Source organism: Chlorocebus sabaeus, chromosome 18, assembly GCF_047675955.1.
Source record: "Chlorocebus sabaeus isolate Y175 chromosome 18, mChlSab1.0.hap1, whole genome shotgun sequence".
In the NCBI taxonomy this organism is placed as follows: Eukaryota; Metazoa; Chordata; class Mammalia; order Primates; family Cercopithecidae; genus Chlorocebus; species Chlorocebus sabaeus.
The window spans coordinates 65,161,175-65,172,225 of record NC_132921.1 but is presented as its reverse complement, the minus strand read 5'-3'; the positions used below and the strand labels follow the sequence as shown (position 1 = coordinate 65,172,225).

Genomic DNA, 11,051 nt, shown 5'->3' with positions numbered 1-11,051 from the left:
TAAGGAAAATGACTAAAAAAATCCAGTATTCATATTTCTAAAAATATCCTCTGAGTTATTCCACAATGAAGATTTAAAATGTCTAAAAGAAATGATGCTAAGAATTGATATATGTAACCTACTGATATTTACATAGTAAATCATTAGTTAGCTTGATTTTTAAGTTTTTTAATGGACTTTGCCTATGATCAGAGCTTTTCATCACCCCATGAACCTGAGGAGAAAAATGAACAAGCATAATCAGACTTGGTAGAATATAGTTTGCACTCCAGGCTCTCCTTTTTTCTCTTTTAAGCCACACAGACTCCACCTTAGACAGCCGGTGGGGCAGCTCCAGGGTGAGTTGAACTAGGCACTTGCCCTGGTGAGCAGGGAGGAATTGCTGTGTTGAGCATCGGTGTTAAGACACAAAGAGTGTCCTTTGGAGAATCACCGAATCTATATTTTAAGATAATGTTCACGCTTCGTTTTATGAGAATGGAGGGTATTTTATTCAAAATGAAAACGTCAGTTTTATGTGCACCCTTTCACAGTCTACAACTTCAACCTTCTTTCCCTAAAAGTCCTTTGTGGTCTAGATGCCATTCTTTCCTGCTGCCTTTTTTTTTTTTAATGCCAAAGAGCTGACTGTCTTTTGTTTTTGCAGTGGCATTGAAAATATCCGCCCGTTTCATAGTTTGCTGCTGATAAGAGGAATGACCTCTTTCATCCTGTGGCAACTTTTCATGGCACAGTTTCTGCCCCTGTGATTGGAATTGCCTCCTGGGCCACCAGAGTTATCCCGAGGTCCCTAGTCAGAGTCACCTTGGAACTGACTGAACTCTCGAGTGTAGGAAATATCAATGGCCTCCCGCTCCCGTGACCCTGTATATTGTACATTGCTTGTGTGTTCGTGTGTGGTGTGCAAAAGGGTCTAACCTGGTGTAGCACCAACAAAGCTAAAGAATACAATCTGATATTTCTTCTTCCTCCTTTGGTTATTTAGGTTTGGGGGGAAGGGGAGTGTGGGCGGGCCGGGGACAGGGCGGACATGTTTTTAAGCTCTGAACCAAGCTTGCACCCGGTGACTTGCGTCCTTAGAGGGGATGCAGGGGTTCTAAGATGCTGCTGCAGCCGCTGCTTCCTGGCCCATCTCTGGCACCAGGAGGAGTTTGGAGTCTCCAGAGAGAGCCACACTCAATGTGCTGGGAGCCGCAGGCTTTCCGCAGGGGGCCTTTACAATACCCGCTTCCTTCCCTTGGAGAGACCTAGTTCTGCAACCCAGCCTTACCCCGGGCCTTAAGCTTACCGGGATTTTTTTTTTTTTTTTTTTCCTGCATCTTTTGAATACCCAAGCCAGAATAAGGAAGAAAAAAGTAGATATGCAGTGTGCAGATCAGAACTAACCACCCCTAGGTAAAAAATGTGTGTTCTAACTACTGACCTATCCCAGTTTTTCCCAAGCTTGTCCTGAGAAGCTGTGTAATGTCCTGAACCTTCTGCTTTGATCAGGAGAGAAGGGCCCCTCCTCCAGTGCCAAAGAAGCCGGCGAAGGGCCCCGCGCCGCTGATCCGGGAGCGCTCGCTGGAGAGCTCGCAGCGCCAGGAGGCCCGCAAGCGCCTGATGGCCGCCAAGCGCGCCGCGTCCGTCCGCCAGAACTCGGCCACCGAGAGCGCCGAGAGCATCGAGATCTACATCCCCGAGGCGCAGACCCGGCTCTGAGCGCCCTGCAGCCCGGCCGCCGCTGCCAAGTATCTGTCCCCACTCCCCCTGCCACCCCTCTGCCGGCTCCCTCTTCCCCTCCGAGCCCGTCTGTTTCCGAGCTCAGTGACTTCCACTGTCGTGGTGTAGTTGTCCATCTCACAGGAGCCGCCCCCCAGTCCCCGCGAAGCCCCCCACTTCCCGAACCCGTTTGCCCATCTTCTTCTTCACCGAGCTTCGCCCCCTGTCCTGATGCCGTCACCCTGCCTCGTACTGAGATCCAACCCTTTATTTTCTGGGCAAAGCCAAACCCACCTGTGTAGAAGTGACGCCTTTAGGTCACCCGCCATCCTCAGTTCTCTCGAGCTAGTCTGTTCAGCAATATAAAACCATAGGGTATTTCAGAAATCCAGTATCACAGGGTGATCCTTTGGGACTTACCGTCTTCCACATGAAAGAAACTAGGCCTCCGATTCCCTTTATTTCCCCTAAATGGTTATTCTTTTTAAAAGGCAGATGGAGCACTTTATTCACAACCTCAGAAATCACACACCATCTCACTGGAATCCATGAGGGACACAGAGAGAGGGGACCAAGCCTGGCCTGGGGGTGGGGGACCTGGATGTGTAGCAAGGATGGGAGAAGCGAAATCTGCAGGTGCTGGGGGCACCTGCACACTCACAGCTGCACAAACTGCCTCACTGTTACTTCATCAATCACAGCTTCAAATGTTTCAATCAGCAGAAGATTGTAAATTTGATCTTTCAGGGAAATTAATCTATTCTGAAAGGCAATAACATGAAGCAAGGCAAAGGAGGCACTGATGGTTTAGGATACTACTTAAGGGATTTTTTTTGTCCTATTATTAAGAAAATCTAGACCTGAAATGTTTTCTCAACTCTTATTGTACTGTGTATATTTATACTGTTGTCGTGGCGGCTGTTTTTAAAGGGAAAGTGTCGGTTCTATTAATTTGTTAGTGTCCATTCAGGTGGGCCTACCTGATTCCACATATATAAGTACATATCTGCTTGTAAAGCACTGTAAATGGCAGCAAGGCTGTTTTCAGAGAAGAGTTTGGGTTTTCCTACCATCCCTTTGACTGCTACACATTCGTCTATTTTAACCCAAGTAGTTCATATTTCAGATATATTTTCTCCTTTCGTCTCCTCTCACTACTAGAGTCCAGTAGTACCTAGCATAGGATTCTGTCCTATGTCAAATGGCTAAATTTTGACCCCAATAGACATACTGCCTCATTCAAAAGAGCTAGTGCTGTCATCTTGAGGTTCCAGGTAGTGAGAGAAGAAATTCGACCTGCCAGGGTCAACAGCCATGAAGAGGTGGGGGGAGTCATGATTCATAAACACTGAAAGAAATCAAGGCTTTGGGCAGAGAGTGTTGATTTAGATTTTTAGTCATGATTGATGGGCAGTATGCATCGGTGTCTAGCTGAAGTTGTCTTTAAATGCCCTTACTCGTCACAGTTTAAACACTTAGGATGTGGCAATCTTAAGTATCACTGGCATTTTATGTCCAGCTCACATCCTAAAGCATTAGAAATTAAAAACAAAAGACTTTTAAAAACATACATCAAATATGCTTGCACCAGAGAAGCTTTTTAAAATACACTCTCATAGCCAGGTGCTAATTTAATTTTACTTATGAAATTAAGAGAGGTGATGGGTTCTAGCAACAAATATTTTCACGGACATATTCTAAAACCACTAGAGAATTCGCTACCTCTCAGAGCCATCGATGCTTTGAGCTACCTTTATAAACAGGGCACAAATGTTTACTGCTGTGGTTTACAAGAAAAGGGCTACTCACTTATTTTGAAACCAACCAACCAACTTTTAACTAGGGTGAACAAAGCACTTTGAGTGCTTTGTGAAATTGGAGCATACAGAGATTTTGAGCTTCAAGTATTTGCTAGTTTTAAAAAGAATACACCTTTTCTTTACCTTGTAGCAGCAATTAAAAGTCACACAAAGCTTGCATCGAGTAGGGCCAACTGCCACTTGGGTAGCCTATGGTCACATTTAATACTGAGAATGTCTTGGAACTCACAGATTAATATGAAAGAAGCAGCGTTCATCCCAAGACCCATGCTCACAATTACAGCTCCGTGCCCTGAGGTAGAGTTAAGATTTGGATTAAGAAATAGATTTCCAATACGATTCAAGATCATCCTGCAATATTTTCTTTGGAAACTAATTTAGCCCATGGTATTTTAAAGAGAGACAAGAGAAGGCCTATTTATCCTGTCTAAGTGAACGGTATTTGTATATTCATAAGCTATTTTTGGTAAGAATTTTAAATCTTTTAGCTCAAGGCCTACAGGGCATCATGACCTTTGCCTTCCTTGAAAATACAATTTAAATTGTACAAACACTTTATAAAAAACTAATTATTGATGTTAGAACATGACCCCACACAATGCTGCTTGACCCCTGAAACTGACATTCATGAGCATAACCTTTGTTACATCGTTCTTTTTGATGTAATTTGTAGAAATGTTTTTTAGTTCATAATGGAAAATGTATGTACCCTGAAAAATTACTTATTTTGTTTAACTTTGGTATAAAGGTGTTGGGCATTTTCTTGGGGAGGGGGGATTACAAAAGAAGTTTGTCTCCCACATCAAAAAACGTTCAAAGAAATTAAGTATTTATTATATTTTTTGCAGATGTTTCCATACAATTCACATAACCTTTTTGTAAAGAGAGATGAAGAAATGGATTAAAGATTTTTAATATTTGAAATGGTAAATAGAACTAATTTATTTGTAATATATTTCTGTTATTTATAGATGTTTCCTTAATGTTTTACTGTGCATTACCACTTTCATTTAAGCCTTATCCTTGTGAATTTACCATTTCTTTTTTAAAACATGTCTAGATGCATATTTTAAATAACTGGAATGTAAATCACTAGCATACCTGAATTCCCAAATGTAATTTTTAAAAATTATTTTGGTTTGGAAAAAAAGATTCATTTGAAAGCCTTCAGATGGAGGGGTGGGGAACATTTTTATGGCTTTATGAATTGGAATTTCATAGGCTTATTTACCTAGATTGTGTGTGAACAAAAAAAATTGTAAATAGATGAATGTTTCCCATAATGTAAAAAGAAGAAATTAATAAAATAATTAATGCACTGCTTTCAGGTTGGTGTGTTTTTTCTAGAGTCCCACTTCTTCCAAAATATAACTCATTGTCTTTTGAGGGGAATACTTCTGCAGTTAAGAAGTGTATCATTCTAACTTACACTGTACAGCACATGTGCTATTCATTGTTGATGAGGCAGGGAGAACTTACATCCTGTTTAAAGGGGTTTCAATACCGAAGAACTAAAAAGTCCTTTTACTCTGATAATCACACTCGTGAAGTTTCAGTTCAGAAGCTGAGACCAACTTTCTATTTTATGAAGGAGTGATGAACCTTTCAAATGTGCAAATTCATGTCAGTTTTACCTACTTTGATTTCTTTGCATACATTTCATCCACTTTGTTTCCTATACAACTCTCAAGTGTAGGGAAAATCAGAAAAATGCTTTGTAGCTTTCATTCCATCCTTGCAATAATGAAAAACTATGCCTCACTAAGGTTTAGTGACTTGCCCAATGTGCCACAATTATTAAAAGACAGATTTGAGTCCAGAACCCAAGGCTTTATTGAGCTCCCTAGTGCCGTCGCTGTTTAAAATTGGTAACTATTTGCCATTGTCAGTTTTATCTGGTTTTCATTTAGGTCATATTTGTAAACCTTACTTTATATATATATATATAAAATACAAATTTGGCCAGGTGCAGTGGCTCACACCTGTAATCCCAATACTTTGGGAGGCCGAGGCAGGTGAATCACCTGAGGTCAAAAATTTGAGACCAGCCTGGCCAACATGGTGAAACCCTGTCTCTACTAAAAATACAAAAATTAGCCAGACGTGGTGGCACATGTCTGTAATCCCAGCTACTCGGGAGGCTGAGTGAGGCAGGAGAAATGCTTGAACCCAAGAGGTGGAGGCTGCAGTGAGCAGAGATCGCACCACTATACTCTAGCCTGGGCAACAGAACAAGACTCTGTCTCAAAAAAAAAAAAAATACAAATTGACCCCAAAAAAGGGTAAATTAGAATTTTTTTATGATGTGGACTTGCACTTATTTGTTACCGGAAAATGCCACAACTCTAAAACTTGTTTCCACAGTGCTTCCTCCTAATCCCCACCAACTTTTCACCTACATGCAACAACCTTAGAAATTAGTAAGCACATGAGCCACTTTTTCTAATTTTTGTACATAAGCAAGACCTATGCCAGTCACCGGAATAACACACTCTACTTTAGAAACTGCTTTGAAAGAGGAATGATCAAGTGACTAAATCTCTGTGAGGTTACAAAGGCCTCATTACTTTGGTTCATCCACTGACTATTCATATAGTCTGAACCGTGATTATACTTTTTGCCTTTTCACAAATTAATTCATCTGTTTCATCAGGGCTCTTTAAACATTTTAGCTAATCCCAAAACAAAATGAGTTAGCTTTTGCATGTAGAAATCTGAATTTCAGTGAAGCCATTTCCCTTATTACAGAGTCCACGCTCCAAAAAAAAAATGTAATTTAGGTTTTATATACAAATTGAACAAAATTGTTTGTTCTCAACATGACTTTTCTTTTTATATCTTTGAAATCCACCCCTTGAAAATATAAACTGATTTTGCTTCAAATAAATGACATCTTAAAAATCATAGCGTCTGAACGTGTTCATTCTTGAATGCCATTGATACTAAAGGGTGCTGAAATTTACCTCGGGTTTGCTCAATAGGCTGTTCGACTTGCAGCTGCTTAGCCAAGATCGAATCAACTCATTTTGCAAACAAACTAGTGGCCCTGTCTGAAAACCCTCTCAGCTCTAATTCAATTACCAGCACAAGTTTACTTACAGTGACGGTGACTCACTCATCCTCTCCCATAAAGCATAGAGAGGAGAACTAGCGTGCTCCCCGCTAGTCCTGTGCTCTCCCCTGGGTTTACTGCTGGTCCAGGAAAGCGTCATCAGAAAATCGCAGGAATGTGAAGCCCCAGTGTGATTCCTGATTCCTGTGTCTTGGCTTAGACAGCCAAGGGATTATTCCTATAGGTCTTCTTTGTAACTGAGCACAGGCCTCGACTTATAGAAGGTGGCTGAGAACAAGCAAACGTTTTCATAAATGCCAGTCAAGCTCTGCCATGCAGTTAATGGAGCTGTTGCTATTCATGGGGCAAAATATTGTCACTAGTGCTGATTACGATTGCCACGTTCCCTCTTCACACTTCTTGTCTGTCTGCTTGAAGAAGTAGGCGCTAATTTCATCTGGAAACTTGATAGGTAAATTAGTGTTATTAGCAAGCTTCTTTTGAGATCTCAATGAAGAGGTTCTTCAATTGAAAAACTCTTCCTTTCACTTTGGAAAAGGGGAAGTTGGAGCAAATAGAGCCTGTGTTCTTTCTTCTGTCACAGTGGGGGAAAACGCATTCTTCCTGTTGACTCTACAAGGAGATTATAAGCAACAATTTCAGATTTCTGCAGTCTTAAATCCAGATGCTTTTACTGTTTCTGAGGACCAATGCGCTACAAATAAAAACCATTCCAACATAGCTACCCTTCAGAGATTTGCAAATATACTTTTCAGTTAATGAACACTTCCTTCTTTCTCTGAGCAGTTTCAATTATGAAAAGTAAGCAGAAACATCTAAGGAGCTGGGAGATACAATAGATGTCCCCATATGGTATTGTCGAAGAAACATCTCCCAGGTTTCAATAAAAATATTCTACTCACTGAAAAAAGGAGGGTTCATTTTAGAGGATTTGTGTGTGTGTGTGTGTGTGTGTGTGTGTGTGTGTGTGTGCCTTAGGGAGTAAACACTTGCTATATGAAAATGTGTACTGCTGTATGTGACTTTTTAAAAAATACCAGATTTGTCACACCATTTCCTTTCTAGAATAAAATCGAATGTGCTTTATAACCTCAGCCAGTATGATGTTTGTCTGTAATTCCCAAATGGGAGAAGAAGCATATTTCAAAGACAGAACTTGAGCAAAAGTGAAAAGGGGACAGTTTAAATAATTTACCCTTAGATTCCTTTCCTGTTTGGTTTAATTTAACATATTTCCTGAGAAGCCCCTCCTCCTCAACACGCTCCTGGAAGAAAGTCCTGCTTCCTTTACTGAGGAGGGGTTGACCTTTTCTCTTCTCTGCAGCCTGGCCGCTGGCCGGAGCAATACCTGGGAGGTCGTGGTGAGCCTGGCACTTCCAACATTGAGTTTGGCAAACATGAAAGCAACTCAAGGGCTCCTGAACTTTTCCTTAACATTAGTCAAGCAAGGAAATGAGTCTGGAATGACTGAAGAGGGATACTTTCCAAGGAGCTGGTGCCTGTGTGTCTAGTTTTGAGTTAATGCACCAGGGATACCTTGACCAGCAGGTTGTTCAAAACGAAATCCAGGGAATCTTGCAGAGAGAGTGAAAATTGATCAATAGTTTGAAACACTGGAACAGTGGAGAGGGGTTGGCACAGGAAAATGGGGATTTCCAAACTGAATCCAAGTGAGGGTTAAGCACGTCATCAATAATAGTGACGTGGGGAATGATTATTTAGATAATTCTGGGTAATTCTGCAGAAAAAGAAAGAAAGGAAAACTCTCTACCAAGGAGGACCTAAGATGTTTTGGCATCAACCTGTTCAAGGATCCATCAGTGGCTAAACTCATCGTGTTCTTAAGGGCACTTTATTTGAAGATAGGATGAGGAGGCCAATGACCAACTATTCTTCCAGCAAAGACAACACATTAGAATTGAGTTAAATATTCAACTGAGAGAATTTGGGTTAAATATTAAAGAAATGCTTATGTAAAAGAAAATACCAGCTCTCAACAGCCATGAGAAACTCAATACATCTCCCAAGACAAATCCTTCTGACAGAACCATGTCACTGGGACGAGCCTCCTTAAGAGGGCAGGTCTTCCATGCCTGTTAGTATTTGTCTGTTGGATGGTAGATGCATAAAAGACAGGGCTCCCTACTCCATGATGCCTGTTGGCTTCAGCCCAAAGTAGTGATTCCCCAGTAACTCCAGAGTCACAAAGACAGTGGGGGAAGTCCTCACATACTCCACCAGACACACCCAGGTGTCATTTTGATTATCACATTCTGGCTTGGGGTCAGACAGGAAAGCATTTCCCTGGGCTTATAAGATGGTTACAAATATTTCCAGCGTTTCTCTTGAAAGCTTGACTCACTCTCTCACAAGCCTCAAAATTTTGCCCAGCAGGTTCAGGGGCAAATGTAACTGGGTAAGAGCCTAGATTTGAAGCCAGATTACCTGGTTTGATCCCAGCTCTACCCTTTACTAGCTGTGTATTTTTGGCAAGTTAGTTCATCTCTCTGTCCCTCATTTTTCCCATTTGTACGATTAGGATAAAAATAGTACCCATTTCAGGCCAGGCGCAGTGGCTCACACCTGTAATCCCAGCACTTTGGGAGGCCAAGGTGGGTGGATCACCTGAGGTCAGGAGTTCGAGGCCAGCTTGACCAACATGGATAAACTCCATCTCTACTAAAAATACAAAATTAGCTGGGCATGGTGGTGCATGCCTGTAATCCCAGCTACTCAGGAGGCTGAGGCAGGAGAATCGCTTGAACCTGGGAGGCGTGGAGGTTGCAGTGAGCTGAGATCGCGCCACTGAACTCCAGCCTGGGCAACAAGAGTGAAACTCCCATCTTCAAAAAAAAAAAAAAAAAGAAAAGAAAAGAAAAGAAAATAGTACCCATTTCATAGGGTTTTTATAAGAATTAAATGAATTAACCTATATAAAACTGTTAAACCAATCCCAGGTACATGGTCAGCACTAAATAAATGTTAAGTGCCATTATTATTATTCTTATTACTATTAATTTGTGCCCTGGCTGGACTGTTTCGTGTGTATTCTGTAGCTCAATCCTTATGACACCTGTGCTATGAGGTGGTCACTACAAATGAGTTACAGAACCCCGAGGGAGGCTCCCAAGGTTCCTGGCAAGTGACAGAGCGAGGATTTGAATTCAGTCTGACATGAGATCTTTTGTTCACACATGTGTGATATGTGCAAGACAGAGCAATTTGTTGCATTCTTTTTGCTGACAAAAAGTACACAAGAAAATTTTAAAGACAACAAAAGGGTAGACAATGACAGGAGAGCCACTTTACACTCTAGTTGTTTGCTGTGCTCCTGAATATCTTTGAACAGCTTATTGTATGTACATCCTGTATATTTATTGTATGTATATCCTTCCACATTTATCTATGAATATACAAATGCGTATATAATTTTTTCCCACAAACTGGTAGCATGCTATACACATTCCCTTTACTGTTTGCCTTTTTTATGTTGTAATGTATTCTTCCATTGCAGAAAACTGTGATCTGCCTTTTCTCTTTGATGGCTTCATACGTTTCCATGTTATGAATGAGCCATAATACAATATGTAGTCCACCTATTCATAGACATTTAGGCTATTTCTGTTGCTTGCTATGATTAAAAAAAAAAAATCTGACTGGGCGTGGTGGCTCAAGCCTGTAATCCCAGCACTTTGGGAGGCTGAGGCGGGTGGATCACGAGGTCAGGAGATCGAGACCATCCTGGCTAACATGGTGAAACCCCGTCTACACTAAAAATACAAAAAACTAGCCGGGCGAGGTGGCGGGCGCCTGTAGTCCCAGCTACTCGGGAGGCGGAGGCAGGAGAATGGCGTGAACCCGGGAGGCGGAGCTTGCAGTGAGATCTCGCCACTGCACTCCAGCCTGGGTGACAGAGCGAGACTCTGTCTCAAAAAAGAAAAAAGATAAAATGAAGGAAGGGAGGAAGGGAGGAAGGGAGGAAGGGTGGGAGGGAGGGAAGAAGGAAAGATCTTTCAATCTTCCAGTTGGCTTTCAATGAGGCTTGGGGAGGGTATCTCTAGAAACGTGTAGGGGAGGTGGTTGTAGTGCAATATTTCCCTTTTCTTTTTCTTTTTTTTTCTTTTTTTTTTTTTTTTGAGACGGAGTCTCGCTCTGTCACCCAGGCTGGAGTGCAGTGGCGCAATCTCGGCTCACTGCAAGCTCCACATCCCGGGTTCACGCCATTCTCCTGCCTCAGCCTCCCGAGTAGCTGGGACTATAGGCGCCCGCCACCACGTCCGGCTAATTTTTTGTGTGTATTTTTAGTAGAGACGGGGTTTCACCATGTTAGCCAGGATGGTCTCAATCTCCTGACCTCGTGATCCGCCTGACCTCGTGATCCACCCACCTTGGCCTCCCAAAGTGCTGGGATTACAGGTATGAGCCACCGTGCTCGGCTAGTGCAATCTTTTCTATAA

The 11,051-nt window shown here is 42.0% G+C and overlaps 1 protein-coding gene and 1 long non-coding RNA gene across 15 annotated transcripts in view; one reads left to right on the top strand and one right to left on the bottom strand.

Moving 5' to 3' along the window:
• The window catches only part of DLGAP1 (DLG associated protein 1), a 951,759-nt gene extending 946,911 nt beyond the window's left edge, over positions 1-4,848 (top strand). For all 14 annotated transcript variants that reach the window (XM_007974542.3, XM_007974540.3, XM_007974541.3 and 11 more), the window contains one exon: positions 1,492-4,848. In XM_007974542.3, coding sequence (XP_007972733.3) covers positions 1,492-1,701 — 210 coding nt within the window. In that variant the 3' untranslated portion in view covers positions 1,702-4,848. The remainder of the gene's footprint in view (positions 1-1,491) is intronic.
• The window catches only part of LOC140709010 (uncharacterized), a 46,788-nt gene that overhangs the window by 15,949 nt on the left and 19,788 nt on the right, over positions 1-11,051 (bottom strand). Inside the window, exon 2 of the long non-coding RNA XR_012089332.1 lies at positions 6,621-7,206. This is a non-coding gene — a long non-coding RNA (uncharacterized lncRNA). The remainder of the gene's footprint in view (positions 1-6,620; positions 7,207-11,051) is intronic.